Source organism: Bubalus kerabau, chromosome 1 (genome assembly GCF_029407905.1).
Source record: "Bubalus kerabau isolate K-KA32 ecotype Philippines breed swamp buffalo chromosome 1, PCC_UOA_SB_1v2, whole genome shotgun sequence".
Classification (NCBI taxonomy): domain Eukaryota; kingdom Metazoa; phylum Chordata; class Mammalia; order Artiodactyla; family Bovidae; genus Bubalus; species Bubalus kerabau.
The window spans coordinates 133,589,825-133,614,226 of NC_073624.1; the positions used below are offsets into that span (position 1 = coordinate 133,589,825).

General features: G+C 37.3%; 1 protein-coding gene across 1 annotated transcript in view; it reads left to right on the top strand.

The window, feature by feature from the left end:
* Positions 1-24,402, top strand: part of RYR2 (ryanodine receptor 2) — a 764,447-nt gene that overhangs the window by 571,037 nt on the left and 169,008 nt on the right. The window contains exons 59-65 of the mRNA XM_055589046.1: positions 39-116; positions 1,786-1,861; positions 7,145-7,268; positions 7,831-7,946; positions 11,217-11,281; positions 13,681-13,802; positions 21,642-21,691. Of these exons, the coding sequence (XP_055445021.1) occupies positions 39-116; positions 1,786-1,861; positions 7,145-7,268; positions 7,831-7,946; positions 11,217-11,281; positions 13,681-13,802; positions 21,642-21,691 (631 nt within the window). The remainder of the gene's footprint in view (positions 1-38; positions 117-1,785; positions 1,862-7,144; positions 7,269-7,830; positions 7,947-11,216; positions 11,282-13,680; positions 13,803-21,641; positions 21,692-24,402) is intronic.

The window sequence follows — 24,402 nt, forward strand, 5'->3', positions numbered from 1 at the left end:
GTTTTCTCATGAGATGTTATTTGTTGTAAATTACCTAGGTTTCTGTAGATGCCGCCCATGGGTACAGCCCACGAGCCATTGACATGAGCAATGTTACACTATCCAGAGATCTGCACGTGAGTACTTTTAAAAATACTCTGCAAATTTCATTTTTAAAAAGTATACATGCATTTCCTGCATGTATTTTACAGCATGAATTATTGAATGTACTGATCATAGAGAAGGTCCGTGGAATTTATTGATTATGTACCCTAAGCTTTTAATGCTGTGATAGTTGATAGAACTTTTTCAGGGTGTTTCCTTCAAATAATATATTTTCTTTAAAGATCATATCTATTTATTAAAACCCTTATATAATTATATAGAAGAAGAAGAAACTAAATCAGTAATTTATAATGCTCAAAGATCATTTTAATTACTCATGAAAAAATATGTGTTATAAGTTGGAGGTCTCCATCCTGTGGGATCTAATGCCTGATGATCAGAGGTGGAGCTGATATAATAATAATAGAAATAAAGTACACAGTAAATGTATTGAGCTTAAATCATCCTGAACCCCCTGAGTCTATGGAAAAATTTCTTCCATGAAACCAGTCCCTGCTGCCAAAAATGTTGGAGACTGCTGTTCAGTTCAGTTCAGTCACTCAGTCGTGTCCGACTCTTTGCGACCCCATGAACTGCAGCACACCAGGCCTCCCTGTCCATCACCGACTCCCAGACTCCCCCCAAACCCATGTCCATTTAATCAGTGATGCCATCCTCTTCCTCTGTCGTCCCCTTCTCCTCCTGCCCTCAGTCTTTCCCAGCGTCAGGGTCTTTTCCAATGCGTCAGCTTTTCGCATCAGGTGGCCAAAGTATTGGAGTTTCAGCTTCAACATCAGTCCTTCCAATGAACACCCAGATCTGGTCTCCTTTAGGATGGACTGGTTGGATCTCTTTGCAGTCCAAGGGACTCTCAAGAGTCTTCTCCATAAGTTGTTTATTTAACCAAACTGACAACATTTTGCTTGCTGCTGCCATAGTTCTCTTTTGTCAACAAGGAGCCTACTGTGAAATGCCTGATTTGAGTGAAAAGATAAAATTTGTTACCACAGGACATAAGTTGACAGGTCAATATAATGATCACACAATGACATTGGCATTGTTAGTATCATTCTAAGAGAAGTAAGTATACAAAGATAAAAATCTAAGATTATTAAATCTTGGGCTTCCCTTTTGTCATTTTCTGGTATGAATGTGTTAAAATGACATAGTAAACTTGTCTTAAGTGAAAGGAATCTTAGAGGTAATCTTGTCAAAGTCCAAAGGCCACAGAAAAAGTTAATGAGCCTCCAAGGTCTCTCACCTAGATTGGGACAGACATTCATTCAATCTGTTCATTGGATGTTCCCTGTGTTCAGTGTTTATTCAGCAAGGTTTAATCATCTTGTAAAGCTTTAGAAATTGAAATAAGAACTTGTAAATGGACATATTTTTAAAGTCCGTAGCTAGTTTGAAGTTTCATTATTAAATTAATAAAACACGTGTCTTTAAACATTTCAAAGAACAATGACCTTTCCCATCGAATCATCTCTGGCTATTTACTACTTTATAATTTCACAGATCATTAGAAACCTTTGAAATTTCAGATTATAAATAATTTTCTTTTAGATGTATTTTAGCACTAACACACTATAATTTACTCATTTAAAACATGTTTGTTATTACATATTGGAAACCAAAATTATCTTTTTCTAGTATCCTTTTAAAGTATAACTTAGTTGCAAAATATTTTGTTTGTTTAAGGCTATGGCAGAAATGATGGCTGAAAACTACCATAATATATGGGCAAAGAAAAAGAAACTGGAACTGGAGGCCAAAGGTAATATTTTTAAAAATCCTTGTTAAAAAATGACCAGAGGTTGAGTCTATGAACGTACGATAAGGATAAAGTAGTCTTTTTGGCACAAGAGCTCATTATATCTTTAGTTTATTAGAATGGTTCAAATATAGTTATAATAGTTTCAAGGTGGAAATGCTATTTCCTGATTCCTTATTGCTAATATATAGTTCCTGATGTCTCAGAATTTTGATGGCCCATCAAATGGTCTCTCTTGTCCATTTTAGCCTGTAGATATCTATATTTCTCATCCTTTTAATTAATTAGATCTCCTTCAATGATTCCACCCCAGCCTAAATATTTCTCTTATTTCATTGTATCTCCTATCCTCGGCCTCATTGTTTTGTTCAGTCCAGTTGTGTACTGTCTCTTACATGCCTTTGCTTGCCCTTTCCTGCTGTTTTTGTTGAATACTAAAATGACCTAATATTCCCTTAGTCATTTCTAAAATCTTTTCTTAATTTATTAAGAAAATTATATTTCTCAAAAATAAGTATGTAATATTTGCATAAATATTTTGTTCAGTTACATGCATCTTGTACTGATCATCTCTTTCATTGTTATTTATTCAGCATTAGATTATATGCATATTGTTTATGTTTGTGTGTGTTCTCTTATTATCTTCTATGTGGGTTTCTTTTCCCCAATGAAAATATAATTCAAGCTCAGGGCTGTAACTTTTATGATTTTTGTCATCCTTATTGTATAGCTCTGGATACCAGGAAGCTCTATTTCTTACTTATTGATATAGGTAAAAGTATGGAGGAAGATCATTTTGAAGAGTGAGAATATGTCATAATGAAAGGAATAGGTTTCATTGGAGGATAGTACCAGGTACTAAGCACTGGGAAACAGAATCACACAAATTAAAAGTGGTCATAGGAATGAACAGAGAGAATTTCATGTACCAAAATTGCCTCTTCCAGAATTTGGCTTAGGGCTAGGCCCATTTTTCTAGAAACATCCTATAAATGTTTGTAAAATGAATGATCAGCTCTTTGGTTGACAGATAGATGTATGAATAGATAGAAGGATGGGTGGAGAGCAGAGTCACAGTATTTTCACTTAGTAAAGTTCTTGGGGCATTGTCCACATAACTAGTTAACAAAGTTACTCTTTGTTCCATGTGCAAATTACATGACAAATTTAGTTTTTCTTTTCCAAGTATGTTTCAATTACTATGGTTTGGTTATGATTAAAAGTAATTAATCAGACTATATGTAAAATAGATAGCTGGGCTTCCCTTGTGGCTCAGCTGGTAAAGAATCTGCCCTCAGATTCTTTGTGGAAGACTTGGGTTCAGTCCCTGCGTTGGGAAGATTCCCTGAAGGGAAAGGCTACCCACTCCAGTATTCTGTCCTGGAGAATTCCATGGGCTATATATAGTCCATGAGGTCACAAAGAGTCAGACAAGACTGAGCAACTTTCACTTCACTTCACTTCAAAATAGATAGCTAGTGAGAAACTGCTGTATACTGCTGGGAGCTCAGCTTGGTGTTCTGTGATTATCTAGAGTGGTGGGATGGGAGGGTAAGAGGCAGGTCCAAGAGGGAGGGTATATGTATGTGTGTATACACACACACACACACACACACACATAGATGATTGACTTCATTATACAGCAGAAATGAACATAACATTGTAAATCAACTATACGCCAATTAAAAAAAAAAGTAATAAGCAGCTATCTTACTACTTCCTTCTAAGTAAGTGCGCTACAGTCATCATTATCCTGTAATTTCTGAGCCAGCCATTAAGTGCCCTACCATCAGTGTTTTCTTTGAAGGACATCACTTGTAAATGAGGCATCCGTACCTCTGCATCCAGCTTGTCTTGATTCAAATTCATTGTGTGGAAAGACGAACATGGTTACAGCAAAGGGTAAAAGATGAGGTGGCAAAATTAGTATTCTTACTCCTTTCAAAGGAGACAGTGAGTTGTTTAGCATTAAAACAGCAGACTAGTAGGAGAGGTGTTGAAATGCAGAGCACTGGATCTTGGCTTTTAAGTATTGCGGCTGATAGAAGGGAGAAATGAGTCTTGGAACCAGAGAGGCTTGAGACTGTGGGACAGTTTTAGGACAGAAACTCCAGGTGTATTTTCTCCACTTTGTCTCTCTCCTGGAGAAAGCCAACTCATGTCTTGACAACTCTACTTCTGTTTTTAAGAAGATCTGGGTGGAAGTGTACCAGGGGCCTGTCACCTACTGCATGTAGCTCTTGGGGAGGGCATGGTGATGGGGTGTGTGTGTGTGTGTGTGTGTGTGTGTGTGTGATGTTTGAGAGAGATAATAAGGAAACAACTTGAAATACCCCTTTAGTCTTTCAGACACCTGGGCAATTAAGATCAGTGTTGAAGCCGCCCACTTTTCTTTCGGCCCCATCCAGGGCCCTTTTTATCATCCCTACATCTATGTACAGAAGACGGATCCACTTTAGAGAAATCTGGAGAAAGTTTCCTCTTCTGCTCTCCCAGGTTGTCTATTCCTTAGTGCTTTCCCAACCTCCTTGAAGAATCTAGCAGAGTTGGGGGAAACCAGGCCGTTTAAGGAGTATATCAGGAATAGAATAAAGGAGTGAAAGTCCAAGAAATTTTATCTATGCTCCCCAATTAGTGAAAAATGGAAACATCTGGCATTCCTTTTTATTCTTTGTTTCCTACTAACACATATTTTGGGCTCTGATCTGTCATGAAGCCAAGAAAAGCAGAGGTATCAAGCAGTTTTGACCCTTTAGCATGAATGAATGCACTCGGTCGGTGCTGTATGTTTGAGGCAGAGTCCTAGAAATTACTAAACATTTATTCACCTCTCAAGTGTAAGCTAGTTTCTTTACTTCCCTTCCACACAGTATCTTTTATAAATGGGCCAGATCAAGGTAGTCCACTCCCTTTAGCTAAGTGGCACAGCAAAGGACATAATTTCAAGTCTGCTGGCTGACTTTAAGTATCTGCCCTATCTAAGGCTGAAGGTTCTTTGTGTCCTTGGCGGTGGTTTAGTTGCTAAGTTGTGTCAGACTCTTGTGACCCCATAGACTGTAGACCACCAGGCTCCTCTTTCCATGGGATTCTCCAGGCAAGAATACTGGAGTGGGTTGCCATTTCCCTCTCCAAGGGATCGTTCTGACCCAGGGACTGATCCCCAGACTCCTACATTGCAGGCGGAATGTAGGAGCTGCAAGGGAATCCCTTTGTGTCCTTAGGATTTTTAAAGTTTAAGCTTTTTTCTCTTTCTCCCTGTCTCTGTCTCTTTTTTCCCCACTTCCCCCCACCTCCCTTGCCTCTCTACCTTTCCCAAAATGATCTGTTACTGTCTGATCCCTAAATCATTGGGGATTACAAATTAAGTTGTCAGTTTCCCTAGGAATGAAGAACTGCATTCAAAAATAGGTCATAACTGCAGGGTGATTAAATTAAATATTTGCTTTATAAATTTTTTCATAAAATATGCTAGAAGTCAGATTTGTTCTCAGCGGGCTTAGTAATTTATTCCATATCCTTCTTGCTGGTCCCAAATGTTTTTTAGTATTATCATATAACAGTTGTAGTCTATTGACAGTTATAATTGTATCAGACTGTAAAATAACTGACAGCTTCTTAATATGCTTCATAACAGTGGAGTAGCGCCTGACTGCCCCTTGCATTTGCGATCACATAGTGTCACCTAATGGTCAGAAGGTTCATTGCGTGATTACATTTCTGTAGATGGCACTCTCAGTCCAAGCAAGCTCTAGGAGAGCATCGCATATTCTCCTTTGTCCTTTTGTTTGCTTATTTCTTTTTTGAGGGCCAATTCAACATTTATGATTGTTCTGGAACTCCTGACTTAACCCCATTGGACTTTTCATAGGCTTTATGTTTCATTGTAATTCAAACAAAATAGTCATTTCAGTTATTTTTATTCTGGAGTTTCCTTAGCAGTTATATTTCAAGGAATTTCAGCATCTCATGTAAAATATATTCCTTTATGTGTTTTTTAAACTTTTAATCTGGGACATACCAAGCTATTCTTTTTGCTGCTACTTTAATAGTGTTCCTTGTAACAGACCTTTACATCTGGATACAATCTTTTGAAATTTTTATAATTTTTGCAAACATTTTTACAAAATGTATAGTTTTATAAATGGTTTTCTCTTGGTCAGATTTTTTAAAATTTAAATGCTTCCCAGAATTTTTAAATCTAAAAGAATGCTTTTAGTATTTCTTATCAGAAGAGGTATGCTAGAAACTTAGATTCTTGCCAGAATTCCAAGTCAATCAATTACATATGCTACTTAGATAGTTAACAGCAATCAACTTGTACCTTAACAATCTGAGTTTTGTGTGTTTAGAAATATGTGACTGCAAAGTAGGCTCCCTGTGGCTCAGTGGCAGACTCTGCCTGCAATGAAGAAGACCCAGGACCAGGAAGATCCCCTGAAGAAGGAAATGGCAACCCACTCCAGTTCTCTTGCCTGGAGAATTGCAGGGACAGTGGAGCCTGGAGAGCTGAAGTCCATGGGGCACAAAAGAGTCAGACTTAGTGACTAAACAACAACAACAAAGACGATAAAGTACTTTCTGATCTGGAAGGCATAGTGAAAATTACGTATTTAAGACATTTTTTTTCTCTTTTCTCTGTGCATTAGAAAATGAAGCGTTTTGCTTGAAACCTGCCTTGTAATTTTACTGGATCCGGCTGTGCAAATTTTAGTGCATAGTACACTCTGCATTCAGAGTTCATTTGAGCAGGAAGGAAAATGTGGCCTCTTTTTCCTTCTTGTGTGACTCTAAATGTCTTTGGCACTTGATACTACAGGTGTCTTTATGTTCATGCTTTAGTTGCATCTTAGAAAGCATATGCATAGTCTTTTTTGAACAGGTTTCCTAAATTAATTGGACCATTAAAGGCACTAGAGAGAAAAGTCTTGGATGAGTCCTATGTATCCTATGTATAATTAGAGGATACCAGGAATTCTGTAGTGAAAGTGAAAATTCTGTTGTGAAAGTAGTGAAAGTGTTAGTCACTCAGTTGTGTCTGACTCTTTGCAACCCCATGGACTGTAGCCTGCCAGGCTCCTCTTGTCCTTCTTCAGGCAAGATAACTGGAGTGGGTAGCCATTCCCTTCTCTAGGGGATTCTTCCCAACCCAGGGATTGAACCCAGGTCTCCTGAATTACAGGCAGATTCTTTACATCTCAGCTACTAGGGAAGCCCAAATGCACCCATATCTCATTTCAGATTATTTTCTAAATACTATGCTGTGTTCTCATCTTGACATCCTCTTAGGAGGTGGAAACCATCCCTTACTGGTACCTTATGATACACTGACGGCCAAAGAGAAAGCCAAGGATAGGGAAAAAGCACAGGACATCCTCAAGTTCCTGCAGATCAATGGCTATGCTGTATCCAGGTAAAAGCACACCTACTCCAGTTATAAGTAGGTGTTATAAGACTTGTTATAAGACTGTTATAAGACTTGTTATAAGACTGAATATTCAATTAGCCCTGTCAGATTTAATGCTGAAAATGAGCTCCGTGGCCTCTTTAAATGTCAGAGCTCTATTTAGTGTGTTCAAAATATACATGTTGAAAACATTAATGCCCTTAGCTGCCATATAATTGAGTTCCCTGCACTTTTTATGTCAAGTCTCCATTCATCATTTAGGCAAAATCTCTAGGCAGAAATGACAGTCTGTATTTTTAAATGCAAGATCTTATTGTGTAGTAATATTTATTTATTAAGTACAGCTTCTTATATGCAAAGTATTTTTTATAATTTATTTTAGCTATAAAATATTAGCTAACCTTGCAAATGTATCTATATCTGTGTATAAATGTGTATATTGCTATATGTAAAATGTTAAGATACCTCTCTGTATGTAGATATTTAACAAAATATATTTTGTTTTTACCTTGCCTTCTAATAGTCTTTGTTAGATGTTGGTTTCCATTTTTTGTTTTTGCCATCCTAGAGGGTTCAAAGACCTGGAACTGGACACACCTTCTATTGAGAAACGATTTGCCTATAGTTTCCTTCAGCAACTCATTCGCTATGTAGACGAGGCCCATCAGTATATCCTGGAGTTTGGTAGGTACCATGGTCCTGTTACTAACAGCCCAGTTTTTGTTATGTTTGTTATTTACAACATCAGGATCTAGAACAGCATAGACCACTGGGATGCTTATGGTCTGTTTCCTGATGGTGTAAACATTTTTATATCCATCCTAATATTAACTTGAGTCTAAAAGTCAATAGGAAAACTCATTTTTTAAGGATGGGTAAATTTTGAGAACTTTAAAAAAATTCTAACATGCAATTCTTTTCTCCTTAAAATGTATATTGGCATTGATTTTTCATTTTGAAAGATACATTGGATGGACATCAAATTTTAAGGTACAGTTAAATCCTTCCTTATGAAATTAATTGTTCTGCTCTTTTAAAAAAGGAACTAAAACTCTTTGGATTCTCCAAATGTCTAGACATTGGAAAGTCTTCAAGTTTAGCCTTTGCAGGAACACACATTTGTACTAGAGTATCAGCAATGCGAAACTTTATTATCCCCTTAGGGTGAAAGGAAAGACCTCTTCTCCATCTGGCTCAGTGACATTTAAGTACAAAAAGAACTCCTTAATTTAAATCGTAGATTTGAATCAGATCATCAAGACAGCCTCCTCTCACTTCTCTTATTTTGTGTTTGTCCTCAGCATTGTTGAATTAAAATTCAAGTTGTTAATGACTTACCTTCATGTCAGATCCCATTCCAGCCACTGGTTGGTATTAGATATAAAGAGTAGAGTTTTGTCCTTTTTGAAAAACTGTGTGCTCTGCTGGTGGTCATCTTATTTTCTTTTCCACTTTTAGGGTTGTATTTCTGTTTTTATTTTGGTTTTTTTAACCCACATTCTTTCGGTTTTCAGCCCCTTTCCTTGGGGTCCATAGTCCTAGGTCTCATAGCAATACATCAGCAAAAGATCCCTCCTAATCAGGGGCTCTTTTTGCTGCTGTTATCTTAGGATTTATGCTTAGTTTTCAGCATAGCATCAGATTAAAGTTTATAGAAATTTGAGCTCTGATATTTTCTTGTTGCTGGGTCCCTGGATCCCAGATATGATTAGAGATATTCAGTTTGAGCATCAGTCTCTTAGAGAACCTTCCTGTCTTTCAACCTGCCTCCTTATCTACAGTACAAATGCTATATTTTTGATCTCTTAACCAACTTTTTCATAAAGACCAATTATATAAACTAATCCATAATATGCAATCTCTTTGTATGTCATCCATCAGTATTTTTTCAAATATGGTAGTCATCCTGACTAATAGCCAAATTGCCCTCAATGATATTTCACCAGAGAACAAGCATGAGGCCATGGTGGATTTTTGAAGCTTTTATGCACAAACTTAAATGTTGACATTTCTAATCCACATTTAAGAGTATATGAATGAACAGCAATTCTGGCATCCAGCCTTCGTTTTGACCAGAGAAAGGAGAAGAGGGGAAAAAAGAGTGATCATTTGGAGAAGGGAACAAGAAAAGCAAACTTTTCTCTTGCCTTCCTATGGATAACAGAAACAGAACGTTGAAGGATGAAATTTGTTTAGACTTTAGTCGTGCTATATTCCAGTTTCTGAATGAACATCCTAGGACAGTGTTTCTGTATAAGAAGTGGTGAGAAGCTTACTACAGGGCAAGTTCACCTACTTCACACATTTCTTTTTTTTCTATAGGAGAAGGTCTTGTAGACAGAATTCTGGGGAGAAATAAGGTTAGATTAGAATAGAGCCCAACAAAATTAGTTTTTTGTTTGCTTACAATTGCTGATGTTAGTCGTTCCTTTTTCAGATGACTGAAAAGCAAGTTATGTATAAGAACTCTGTTAGAGGATCAGACAGAGTTGAGATTGTCTATACAGTCATTTATTTTCATTTTCCACTGTTACTAAAATCCCAAATTTTTATGATTATTGCCTTTGCAACACATCTTTAATATAGCCATTCTTAAACATAGACTCATGGTGCCGATAAGAATATGCATGTGCCTTTTCTAATTTTTGTGTTATATCATAGATCATCCTCTCTCCAAATCCTTTCATAGTTTCTGCATAAGCATTTTTATTAAAATGTGTAATTAATGGAAAAATATTTCCTATTTAATGCTTTGAAGTGTGGTAAGATTTAGATAGGTACAAAATTCTGTCTGAATAACATTTATTTGAGAAGCCCCTTAGGTAGATCCAACCATTGTGCAAATGTTTGAGAGAGATTTAGTGCCAAGTTGATTTAAAAAATGAAATTCTTAAATGTTAAAAATACATAATTTTCTTTTACTTATTCATGAGAAGATCATTGTCTCATTTTACAAAATATTACCTAGGTTATCTAAAACTTATGCCAAATTTGTGTCTTTAAAAATTTAAAAGCCTATTTTCAATTGTTTTTATTTCTCTTTGCAAAAGAACTTTTTCAAGGAAAAGTCAGTTTGATTCTTATAAAATATGGAAGCTCTGCTTACAAATTTTACTAAATCCTTATATCCAGTTCTGAAATTCTTAGCTCTCCAATCTGTTCTGCATATCGTTGTGATTATTATAGTTTATTACTACCTCTTCAGTATGCATGAAATCTCTTCTGTATGCATGAGGGAATGAGGAAAGGCCACCTTTTAAGCTAAATACATTAGGTCAATCAGTTCTTAACCTTGAACTCATTTTCTATACATGGGGAAACTTTGGGGATTTTTCCTTTGCTTATGGAGATTATCTTTTGACATTGGTGAACTTCTTTGTTCTTTAGCAGAATGTTAATTTTCCAACCTAGTATTATAATTGTAGTCCTCCCCCTCATCACAGGCACTGGCTTCCTGCAATTTTTCCTTTGGTATATTAATATTAATAGCTTTAGCTTTGTCACACCAAGAAGTAACTATCTTTTTGGAGACTAGTATTAAAATCTAATGAATTTTGTTTATTTAAAAACACTTCTCTACTCACTTTTCTTACCTCTGTGAGCTTCTTTCTCACTGAAAGAAAATGTGGGATTTTACTGCTAAAAATGTGGACTTTTTACTTTATTCCAGTTTTCTCAGTACATGTTAATAAGATCTCAGAGTTATATCGGAAGTTTGTGATTGTAACCACATGTGTGGGCTGTCTCAAAAGCTTTTTTATTTTGACTTGGGTACATTTTTCATCTTTTTTTTTTTTTTTCATTAATGACACTGCTAAGGTTAACCTTTCTCTCTTTGTGTTCAGTTTAGGAGGGTAACACGTTTAGCAGTGTGTTCTAAACTTTGCGTTTTGGGTGAATATTTTGCAGTGTTTGAAGTGCAACATGTACCTAAAAAACTCTTCATGTCTACAGATGGTGGCAGCAGAAGCAAAGGAGAACATTTCCCTTATGAACAAGAAATCAAGTTCTTTGCTAAAGTACAGTATACAATCTGTCTTGTTTTTCCTTCAATATGTTTGTTTACCAAATATACTCTTTAGATAGTCGCCTCTTTGCAGAATGCACTTGTCTACAAATATGAATTCTCCTCTAAGTAAATATTCTGTGGCACGAAAATAACTGCATGAATCATGTAGGATAAATTTGCTCCCAGCATCCTTGGTCATACTTAAAATAACTTGTTCTGCTCTCCGTACGGTATTCCTCAAATGACTTTGTTCTCTATGAAGTTTGACTCAAAGTTCTCTTTTTTTGGCTTCATCATATGACTAAAGGAGAAATAGCTACTTCCTAACATTTGAATATTGATCTGACTTTAAAATTTTAGATGCATATTTCTTCATTAAAGAGGAAAAGCCTGAGTTAATTTTTAATGATTATGTTATAGCCTATAGTATAGAGTCTTTATTGTGAAGCCTGAGTCCTACTCAGAAAAGGAAAACTGAAGCTCAGACAGGATCAGTTGTTCATGGTTAGAGTATAGCCTATCATTTTTATTTATTCCACTTAATATGAATTCAGCAAAACTCTGCTCTATGTCTGAAACATTCCTGACTTCCTTTCAGCCAGTACAGGAAAGAGATGAAGAGTTGCAGAGTCTCCACGTTGGGTCCATTCACTTACTCAGTGTTTACTGTATGTCTGGTCTGTGTCATGCATTAGCCTACAAGGATATAGATTCAGCGTCACAAAGACAGAATTCCCTTGGGAAGCTTTCCTATTTACAACATGTTTTAGTTAACCTGAAGACCTGATTATTTCTGTCAGGTTCCTTTCAAAGTACTTGTATGTGGTCATCTGTAAAAGGCCATGTTATTTTGATTGATTAATATTTGGCTTCTATTATGTTTTCAGAATTGTTATTCTTTATTATAAGGGAAATTTCTCCTGTCTGTTCTTTGCATTCAGTATAGCACCCAAAGTCCGTATCAGTCATCTGAAGTTTGTCTTAGGCTGCACATTGCTAGGTATCTGTTCTACCAGGGTGTAATCCTCCTTGATAACCAGTGATCAAGAAATGCTGTATTCATGACCTCTAATCATGCATTTAGAATACATTCTTGTATACCATTGCCAGCGTGCTCAGCACTCCTAGTGATTTTGTTTGCAGATGCCTAATGAGGCTTAATTTCTACTCTGTGATTCATTCATTCACATATTTACTGAGTACCTATTATATGTCAGTTGCTAAGTTCAGGCAATGTCACAACTTTTTAGGCAGATCACTGGAAACTTGTGTATTCCTATTATTAAAAAATAATAAATATATTATTTAAAATATACCATGTAGGAAAAAAACTAGATTTAGACTAGAGTCTAAATACTGATAATGCCTATTATTATCACCTTTTTCATTTATTTATTCAATGAATATGTATCTAGTGCTTACGGCAGGTTTGCAGCAAAGTCCTAGGTACAAGTGAATCATTGATAAATGAAACAGAGCAAGCAGGGGTCATAGAGGCCAAGAGAGGGGTTTAAACAATCCCCAAAATGTTTTTATCTCTCATGAACCTTATAGACGCTTAGGGAGACAGACTAATCCAAAGTCACACAAATAAAATATAAAATTGCAAATGATATTAGAGGACCAGAGGATATGGGGAGTTTATGTCATTGATAGGCCAGCAAAGGCTTACCTGATGAAGTGCTACTGCGCTGAGGCCTGCAGGAGGGGTGGAGTGACTCGGTGGTTACGGGGCGTGGGAAGGACATTTCAGACAGAGGGCATGGCATGTATACAGCCTGTGGATGGGGGAGGGGCGATTGGACAAAGGCCAGCAGGATTAGCGTGCAGAATTGAGAGGTAGGCTTTGATCAAGGCCAGGGATGAAGAACTTTGTAAGTCGGTAAGTGGCGATGTGGCTGAGTAAATCATTCACTGTCTTCATCTCAATTTATCTTCATCTCCATCTTCAACCTCGAAAACAGAGTTGATAACACCTACCATACAAAGTGGTCACTGGGACACATGGGATTATAGCATGTCAGATACAGTCCTCAGACATAGTAGAGACTCCATAGAAGGTCATCCTTGATTGCCGTTGAATCTTTTGGGCACAGAACTGCAGTGTGTGAAAATATTAAGACTACTTCATTTTGAGAAAGTATTGAGACTAATTTCAAACACTGAAAATTCAGTGTGTTTTTCATAATGACACCCCACCCCAACCTACCCCTGCATCCCCCCACCACACACACACATGGACTGGAGAGAGCAGAGAGGGATACTCTGAAATGGTGCTGACTGGCATGGCTGTGAATGTTGGGGACTCATTGCATGTGAACAGAGCTCTGCCTGCACCAAAGACTCAGCATGCATTGGTCCCCCAAAAGATTCCACTGTGTAGATCTGTTCTCTTTTCCTTTCTTTCAGGTCGTTCTTCCTTTAATTGATCAGTATTTCAAAAACCACCGTTTATACTTCTTATCTGCAGCAAGCAGACCTCTCTGTTCTGGAGGACATGCATCAAACAAAGAGAAAGAAATGGTGACTAGGTAAACAGCTATAAAAATAAAGACTATTGTTTAAGTATATTTGCATTTGAGAAAGAGTATCTCAGGATCTTGAAGTAGGAGCATGCAGAGCGTTTACCCATCTTCCTTGGCCCCTGGGAATCAAATGCTACAAAGATGATGGTTTGGGCAAGTTAATACATGTGTTCTAGGTATTGAATTTTCTTATATTTTACTGCTAAATATAATACTGAGTTGAGGGAATAAAAACACACAGTTCAGAATCCACAAGTAGAGACTAGAGATACATCAGTATATTAGTATTTTTGATAAATGATGCTCTTAACATTGGTTTCATTAAAATTTTTTCAAATCTAATATTTTTGCCAGCCTGTGTTTTTCAGGAGGGCAAGATCTCATTTACAGTGATTATAATTTTAAATGAAAAAAATTATTACCAATCCTGGGATAAAATGATGTAAACATATATACTTTCTGAGGTTTTCCATTCACACCACTCAAGCCACATCCTAGTCGTGCTTTCTCATTTATGTTTAAACCTAAATATTCTTTAGATTTGTGATTCTGCTGGCAATTTCAAGTCCGAGTCCTCAAAATTCTGCCAGAAGTTAGGATGCATGAGAATCAATTCCTGAGAAAGTCTGCTTCTGTATTACATTGCTCAGGAGTCTATACCAAGCTTTTAGATTGTATTGAAAAAAATTTCTGTGAAAATGAGTACCGTGTATAAAGCAGAATACAGGAGGTTCCTTGGACTTCACTTTCTTTTTATCTATCTATTGCTGTTTAGCAAAATTATCACAGGTTTAATGTTTTAAAAGAATATGCATTTATTATCTCACAGTGTCTATCTATCTGTCAACAGTACCTTGCTTGGAAAACAAGCCTCTTTTTTTTTTAAGACATTTTAGAGCAGTTTTAGAGTCATAGCATGGACTTGACTTTAATAATATGCTGAATGGCAGTGCAATATCAGCCTATTGAACAGAATGAGATGAGATTGAATATAGCCTGCCACCAGAGGGTAAAAAATAAATAAGATTCCTTTGTTATCTAACACTGGGGGTGGGATGTTAAGCTCATCTCTTGAGTGTGTTTATTGCCTGTTTTACCAAGCAATAAGTAGCCAGTTATGTGACGTAGGATTGCAACAGCATTAAAAAAGTTTCCAAACTTCTTCAAATAATAAGGTTCTTGTGAAGCTGATAAAGATAACGGAGAATCCATCCCAGTGGCTTACTTTGTTTACACCAACTGTGTTACCGGAAGAAAAGAGAAGGAAGAACTATTTTCCAAGATGCAAATTTCATCCCTTGCCCACTTGGGCCTGGCCTTCTTTCCGTCTTCTCTGGGAGAGAGAGGGACCCTTCCCGCCTCATTTCATACATGCACTCATCCACATCGCTGGCCCCATGTCCCCCTGTGGACACTTGAATGCACACAGTAGGTGGAAGAGCACCAGTGCAGCGCTACCCTTAAACACCGAAACCAAGGCAACTGCACAGTCACCTGGTCGTCTCTGGCCAGTTAGCCTTTTGTAACAGAAACTCTGTTCTTACAGGTGGTGTTAATTTAATGACATTCAGTTACATAAGTGAACACAATATAATTAGAGAATATAGGGGGGAAATTAAAAAAAATGTGTGAATTCTGCTCTTTCCCCTCCCCTTTTGGGTTTTGTTATCGCCATTTCAGTTTTAGTCTTACTCTGAGAATAATTCACTAACTATAGAAGTAACTAATTTTCCTTTACCAAATATATCCCTCATATAATAAATCAGAAAATAGCATGAGTCTGTGCTAGCCTCCATTGATGTAGTTTGGGGCCCTTATAGTAATACTTCCCCAGTTTTTAATGGTTTCATCTTCAAATTTTTCTTCACCTCTTGGAAAGAGGGTTGATAAGTTTTACTTCTCCAGTGAGCACTTCCAAAAGGAATATATGCCATTAAAATTCCAACACACAGAAATGAGAGATATAATAGGACAAGTAACTGATTTCTTTACAGTACTTTTGTGCCAAACATAGGTTGAACTTAAGCTCAGAGAGAAAAAAAACTCAGAGTGGAAAAATGAATAAGGTGATGATAAGCAAATTATGGTACATCTTGTCCAGTCATTAAAATGATGATGGATATAAATATGTGACAACTTAGGGAAATTATTTAAAAAATAAAATACATGTTCAAATAGTATTGATCTGGATTTTTTTTAAAACTAAATTTTTAGGTATAGAAAAGTAGTGGTAAGGGATAAATTTAATGTTAATGGTAGTTTTCTTTATGTAGTACATGTAGATTTTGTATTACTATTTTTATGTGTTTTCTAAGTTTCTAAAATGAAAAAAAATCTTACCTTAATAATCATAAAAGTATGTTTTAAAATAACCAACATCATTACCACATTAATGAAAACAAACAATGTGTTTGGCATGTTGAAGTGGAATCACTGAAATTTATAAATCTGATTTTGTACCACTTCAGCTAAGTTTTACTTTAGTGACTAAAATAAGTAAAAAAAAAAAAAAAAAAAAAAAGAATGAAATAGATTAAAAAAACTGACCCTGCTACTGTGAACATACAAGCATAGCTTCATACACATAATAAGCATTGCCATGATTTAATAGCTGTGTGTAGCTATAGTTGAGTGGGTCTAAGTTAACTTTTCCACAGTTAAAACCAAGTTGTTCCCATTAGTTGTTTGAATACCTTCTGGCACTAGAAATTATATATCAAGCATTTATTGCTCTGCTGTACTTCAGGAGTGTTCATGGCAGTGGCTGAGTGTATGGGAATACATATAGTCCCAATAGCAGAAAGCCAAGCAGTGCTATGGGATTCCAAATAAAGTAAGACTCCTTTGGATCGGTATGGATGGGCTTAGAGATGTATGGAAGTCATGACAGTCAAAGATGATCTTAGAAACATGCAGATCAGAGATTAAGAAAGGGGGATATTTTTTAGAAAACAACATAAAGAGTAGAAGCTGGGTCATTTAGGGGAAATGTAGGTTATATAGATTATGGAACACTGTAATTGATAGTAGCAGTCAGAATAAAATTTAATTTTGCTTTTTTTAAAAAAAACATTTTTAAAATAATTCATGAGCACTAAGAAGACATTAATGCTTTTTAAATAGAAGAATTGAGAACAGCCTGGCAGCAAAAGTGGGATTTATAAAAGTGGCATGGCTAGGAGACCACAGCAGCCGTTCAGAGCTATGACAGGGATGCAGGCTGTTGTAACAGAAGTGATGCCTCCAGTAAGTGGTGCTACCCTTGGGTTTGTTCAGCAAGTGTTCTGAATGCCCGCTGGGTACAAGACGCTATCCTAGGTCTGAGGATAAACACACAGGCACGAGGGCACAGTTCCTAGCTTTAATGGATTTAGAAGTACAGCTGAATAGACACATACATATAGAGCTAGGCCATATACTACGTTGTGATGAGTATCATTGGAGCCATATATAAAGCGCTGGGAATGCAGAGGAGACATTAATACAGAAAGAGGCTGTGTGTGAGAAACACAGAACGAGGAAACCAGCGTGCCTCAGTAGTGAGTCTTGTGGCAGAGAAACAAGAGAAGGCCGACGTGGGGCTGAAGTTTCTCCACTGAGTGGTTAGAACAATGCTGGTGTGACTAATGAAAGCAAGATACTTCAGAAGAACTAGTTTTGAGGAAACAATGGAAACAGTGACAGATTTTATTTTTGGGGGCTCCAAACTTGCTGCAGATGGTGACTGCAGTCATGAAATTCAAAGACACTTGTCACTTGGAAGAAAAGCTATGACCAACCTAGACAGCATATTAAAAAGCAGAGACATTACTTTGCCAACAAAGGTCCATCTAGTCAAGGCTATGGTTTTTCCAGTGGTCATGTATGGATGTGAGAGTTGGACTATAAAGAAAGCTGAGTGCTGAAGAATTGATGCTTTTGAACTGTGGTGTTAGAGAAGACTCTTGAGATTCTCTTGGATTGCAGGGAGATCCAGCCAGTCCATCTTAAAGGAAATCAGTCCTGAATGTTCATTGGAAGGACTGATGCTGAAGCTGAAACTCCAATACTTTGGCCACCTCATGCAAAAAGCTGACTCATTTGAAAAGACCCTGTTGCTGGGAAAGATTGAAGGCAGGAGGAGAAGGGGATGATAGAGGATGAGATGGTTGGATGGCACCGACTCTATGGATATGAGTTTGGGTAAGCTCCAGGAGTTGGTGATGGACAGGGAGACCTGGCATGCTGCAGTCCATGGGGTCGCAAAGAGTCGGACATGACTGAGAGACTGAACTGAGGTGGCGCTAGTAGTAAGGAACCCGCCTGCCAAAGAAGGAGACGTAAGAGGGATGGGTTCAATCCCTGGGTGGGGAAGATCCTCTGGAGAAGAAAATGGCAACCCACTCCAGTATTCTTGCCTGGAGAATCTCATGGACTGAGGAGCCTGGTGGGCTTCAGCTGATGGGGTTGCAGAGTCGGACATGAATGAAGCAACTTAGCACAGCACAACACAATTTTGAGAAGAGGTTGAGTTTGTTTAAACTGGTGCTTCTGGAAGAAGTAAGTGCTAACAGGTCATTTTAGCTGGAAGTGTACAGCAGGAAGTGAGAAATAGGTGTTTGGTATTGGAGAGATCAGGGCAAGAAATGACGTATTTGGGGACAATCTATACCCATCTAATGCTTGAAGCTTGGAAAGCAAGAGGAAACCAAGGGAGAAGCGGGGAGAAGCTGAAAGGGCTGAACACAAAAACTTGGAGAATTGTTACACTTGGAGGGTTTTCAGAAGTGGATATTTGAAGAACAGAGAGAACAACTCATTAGCAAAGAAGTGGGAAATAATACTGTAAAACAGAGACCAGGGTTTCACAGAGGTGAGTAAATGATGCTGAGTACTGTGGAGAGCTCTGCAGGATGGAGGCTGAAAAAGAGGTTATTAGATGAACTATTTGGAGGGTATTGAGAACTTCAAGGAGAAGCCACGAGGGGTGGAAAGGACACTCAGAAGGCAGAGTCAGGGAGGAAGCTGCAGATGCATTTTGAATTCTTAAGTATGTTAGTAGTGAAGGGTACAGGGAAAGGGAGTAACAGGATTATGGAAAGTGCTTTAAAGAAACTATAGGTTAGTACTGATCAGACCTAGAGTTTGCACGGGAACTACACCTGGAAAGGGGATAGCACAGAAGGGGAGAGATATGATTTGTCTTTTTTGAGGACCTAAGAGTCAGACATGACTGAGCGACTTCCCTTTCACTTTTCACTTTCATGCACTGGAGAAGGAAATGGCAACCCACTCCAGTGTTCTTGCTTGGAGAATCCCAGGGACGGGAGAGCCTGGTGGGCTGCCGTCTATGGGGTCGCACAGAGTCGGACACGACTGAAGCGACTTAGCAGCAGCTTTCCATTGGGTTTACCAAAGAGTTCATTCAGGTTTTCCCATCTATATGATATGTCCTAAAAAACTGGAATGAACTTTTTGGCCAACCCAACATATATCTGTATGTCTGTCTCTCTGGTGACGCATCTGTTACTAATTAGGAATGACTAGGGTTAGGAATCAGAGAAGGCAATGGCAACCCACTCCAGTGTTCTTGCTTGGAGAATCCCCATGGACAGAGGAGCCTGGCAGACTTCCGTCCACAGGGTTGCAAAGAGTTGGACACGACTGAGCGACTAACAACAGGGTTAGGAAACAGCTGATATCATAAGAAGTCATTTGTCTGTGACAGATTCTCAGACATAAATGTGATCTGATGGGATGGGATACAGAGCAATTCTGTTTCCCATCATCACAAAACATCCCAGGTTTAGATTAATCAGGTTACAACATGATCCGCGTATTACAAATTCAACATCATCTCAGAATGTTTCACCCTAATACTAGAGAGGGTGAGTAACAGGTAAAAGATACTGCTTAAAATAGTTTCCAATAATCCAAAATGTAAGCAATTCTAAGATGTAAACAGTCTCTTCAGGTGGAGACATATCCTTGTGAGGTTTTTTTTTTGGCCGTGTGACTTGGCATATGGGGCCTTCCCCAACTAGGGATCAGACCCATGGCTCCTACAGTGGAAGCTTGGAGTCTTAACCACTGGACCACAAGGGAAGTCCCAGAGACAGATCCTTATTGACTTAACACAGAGAAAGCTCAGTGAATGAGGATACCTGGAGAAAGGTGCTTTTGTTTATTGTCTTTGTTCATTTCAGTTAGAGCTTAAAGATAGATAATGCAGCTCAGTGGACTAAGTTTGAATCTTGTGTCTAATGTCTACTTGACAAGATCATTGAAAAAAAAAAAAGGAGCACTGGTTAGAGATTTCCTAAGACTTCAAAGTCATTTAAGCACTTGTGGATGAATATTTTCTTGGAAAAGCCACCCTATGCCCTATATAATGACTTTTCACCAATAAGTTATATCACATTGTTACTAAAGTGAGAAATAATGGGCAAAACTTACTGTGAAAGTGGTCAACATCAAAAAAGTGATTCTGTCTCCTTTTTCCCATTCTGCCATGAGCAGTTGCCAGCACTGTATTCCGTGGCATAGTCTGTATCCCCAGTACTGAGATGTATATCTGTACCCTGGTAGCGATGGCAAAGATGGCAAGAGAGGGCAGGGCTGTCAGGACATAGCTGCTACCATGACTGGAAAAATCAGGCTGAGTGTAGGTGGTGCTATACAAGTGGATTTTCAAAATTAGAGCTTTGGCAAGTTCTAGCTATGGAACACCTGTGTGTCTGAGAGTTCAGAAGAGTGTGGATAGATGTGAAAATAATGTCAGGTATATAAATATGGAGGTTAAGTGTCATGATAGATATTTGCAAATGGCCCCTGGCTGGGAGGGGACTTCTGTGAGCTTGGGTTGGGAGTGCTAAAGGAGCACTCCCAGGTGTTAGAAAAGGCTTCTTGGAGTAAACATGTCCTGAGCTGAATCCTGAGGGATATTTAGAAGGGGCTGTAATGTGGAAGTGAGATGTTCTTAAAAATAGGACCCAACAAGAAAGTCACCAGACTGCCTGGTGACAGACAAGACAGGACAAGACCAGGTACTGCCCAGATTCTGGGTTCTGATGTGAGCATTTGTGCACAGCAATGCCATTATGCTGAGTGCTGGGCACCCTTATTTGGAGTCTAATGTTGGTGAGCGCCAGGAAGGGCACAAAGACCTGGGAACTCACTCTAGAAGAGAGGTATTTTTGACTCATGCATTAGCATTCAAAGTCCTTTAAATTATAACAGCTGTAATGTTTCTCTTTGAGTGATTATAAATGGTTTAAATTCTCTTTCTAGTTCATTGTGTGAAATTCACTGGATGCTTTGGTATATGTCTATGGGATAATGGTCAAGGTCTAGAAGAAGGAAAGTTCAAATGGGAAAACATACTAAAAGTAGCATTTTGTGCACAAAGCACCATACTTCCATTGTTAAATAATGCCCATAACAACAACAAAAAATTCTAGAATTTCAGTAGTACTTTGGTACAGATAAAATTAATTTTTTTTCCTTATGGTTTTCTGTAGTTATACTTTTGTGGGGTTTGTATAGATTGCTTTTATATTAATTAGCTTTGCTTTCGATTTTTTTTGGTTCCTTTACTTATAATATGTGCTTTTTTAACCGTGTTTGTTAAAGATATGCACTCAAAGACTCTTTATTTAATACCTTTACTCCACATTCTGCTCAGAGAATTGATTCTTTCTGCGTGACATCATGTTGCTTTTTTCCGGCTCATATATCAGCTGTTTATTTTTCTTTTTTTCTTCTTCTTTTTTTTTTTTTAATTTCATTTGAATTTAATTTCTCCCTGTTTTTTCTACCTTCCCTTCCCCCTTTCCCTTTTCTCTTTTGTTTTTCTTTTGTCTTCAGCCTGTTCTGCAAACTTGGAGTTCTTGTCAGGCATAGGATTTCACTATTTGGTAAGGAGACCCTTAAACAAATACTAGCATGGCCATCGCTTGGTTTTCTTTGCCATTTTTGCACTGTGTTGTGTGCTGCTATGTTGCATGAATGCATGTTTGCATGGCTGCATGCATGGTCGTCATAGGCCAAGGTAAGGTCCTCAAGGTTGTTTATGAGTAGCATTACCTATAGTAAAATTGAAGACCGTAACTTTGTATACCAGTCCAAAGCACACTTGAAAATCACAAACTTATGTTATTAAAGATCAAATGAATGAAAACAGCAGTTTCTACCTTATTTTATTTCAGAGGGGTGAAGCAAAACTGGGCCTCTGAATTTGTGTTTGGTTATCTCTGATAGATTAAATACCCATCCACAGTTTTTAATTGAACTTACTTTTTCAGTGCTCTTGACTACAAATTTGCATGTTGACTGTATTCCAGACATTGGAACTTCATAATAGAGACAGGCCTGGGTTTGCCAAAAGCAACTTCCCTGGTACCTCCAAACCCCACGGTAGTCAGTTTTTGTTCATTTCTGAGAATTCATGTAGCTGAAGTTCATGTTCCCAAACACTGCTTTCCATTAGCCATGCAGGGCAGTCACTCACTTTTCACAGACTCTCCTTGCAGTGGGGCTTTAAGACTCTATAGCAGTTGGCAGTTTATTTTTTATACTTTCCTGCATCTGCTTTTATAAACTGCCAAGGCAAATTTTAGCCCAAGGCTGTCTAGATTTTGAGACAGTGTTGTGGTGACTTCAGTAAGAAAACATTGAGTGTGTTTAGATTTATAAGTCCTAGTCCATTCACCAAAAAACCTAAGGATTATGTTATTTCTATAAAAGCCACAAAGGATAAACTGAGAAATAGGTACATGTATATGTGTGTGTATATATATATGCAAATAATTTTTACATTCTTTACATTTGTTTGAGAAATGATAGCTTCTGGATATGACTACTTAATGCTGCATTTGGTTTCTAATATTATTATATCCAACGTTTGGGTACTCTTAAGATATGATTCCCATAAATTGCTGAGCTTTTTGCATTAATGTTTCAGTTATCCAAAATTCAGGGGAAATTGCCTTCAGAATGATCTCCAGTTGACTGCCTTTTGTTTTGACTTCTCTTCAACTTAGAAAAACTTCTATGTAAATTATTCAGACAGAACTTTCATGTACTCTTTAACCTTCTCATAATAATTATGTATTCAAAAATTCTCCATCTGTCTTCAGAGAATACTGTCTAATTATATCTACCTCTGGTGGGGACCCCATAATACTTTCTGTTGTTTATCTCTAGCTTCTTACATATTTTAACCTCTTGGTTTCCAGTGTTACATTTTGCTATAACTTCACTTTTTAAATTTTTTGAGGTATTCCATATATACAGTGAAGTACACAAATCTTAAGAGCAGCATGATGACATAGCTTGATGGAATTTTACATGTATTTGCCCATTTTCTCAGTTCAAGGCATAGAACATTTTCAGCATCCCAGAAGCCTACCTCGTGCCATTTTGCAATTTATGGCCCTCTGCAAAGGACCTATATTTAAACTAGTGGTCTACTAATGTAGACTTTCATTACCATGTATTAGTTTTGCCTGTTGTTTAATCTCCTTTTTTCCCTTTGAATATATTAAGGGCTCAGTAATGGAAGATAAATACATACTGTAACTTGTTGTAATAATCAGAGGAGAAGAACTGGATTTTAACATTCATTTCATCTGTGATTCTAATATTTCATCTAGGCATTGTATATTATAATCCCTTTGCCTTTAAATATAACTATTTTTTATTTTTAACAGGAATTTATTGGAGAACTACTGTGTGTCTTTATCTGGGAAGCATACTTTAATGTGCATTTTATTAATGTCACATTATTTTTTCAAATTTGCTTTGGCATTTGCTTATAAAACAATACAAAGGTCAAGAAGTCTTTATTATTCAACAATACTCTAATATAGCTTTGTCAACATTTTAGCATGTTAGGTCTTAGACTTGTAAACTTTACATATTATAGAAATAGCTTGGTTTTAGACATTAACATGATGTCCTGAAGAAAATAATGGACTTTGATCAGAAAACCTGTATGTAAGTCCCCTCTTTGTAACTGAACCAGTTGAATGATCTGGACAAGGGACTTAACTTCTCTTGATAATTATTTATTTTATTTTTTTCATTTTGAAACTAGATTAAAATAACTACTAACTTTAGAGATCTATTGTATATATAAAATCTCATATGAGATGATGAATGTTAAAGTGCTTTGTAAACTGTAATCATACCACTTTCAAGTCTAAGGTATTCTTAGTCTTATTTGTACAGCTTATATTTAGATGACTCAAATTACATACAGGCTAAACTAGGGCAGTTAGCTATTTAATGTGCATGCACCATGAAATCTTTAAAATCTAGGCATTTTCACATGAAAGCAGAAGTGGTATAATTCAGGTATTTACTTTAAAAAAAATAACTTTTATTATCTTTTGGCCATATCATGGGGCATGCGGGATCTTTGTTACCCAACCAGGGATCAACCTGTGCCCCCCACAGTGATAGCATGGAGTCTTAACCACTGAACTGTCTGGGAAGTCCCAAGTATTGACCATTTGATGTATCAATTTTACCATTGTGGATTTTCCTAAAGAAAAAGAGACCTAACAGCATATATACAGTGGTCTTTTGTATATGGACATATTAATCTCTTAATTTTTTCTTTCAC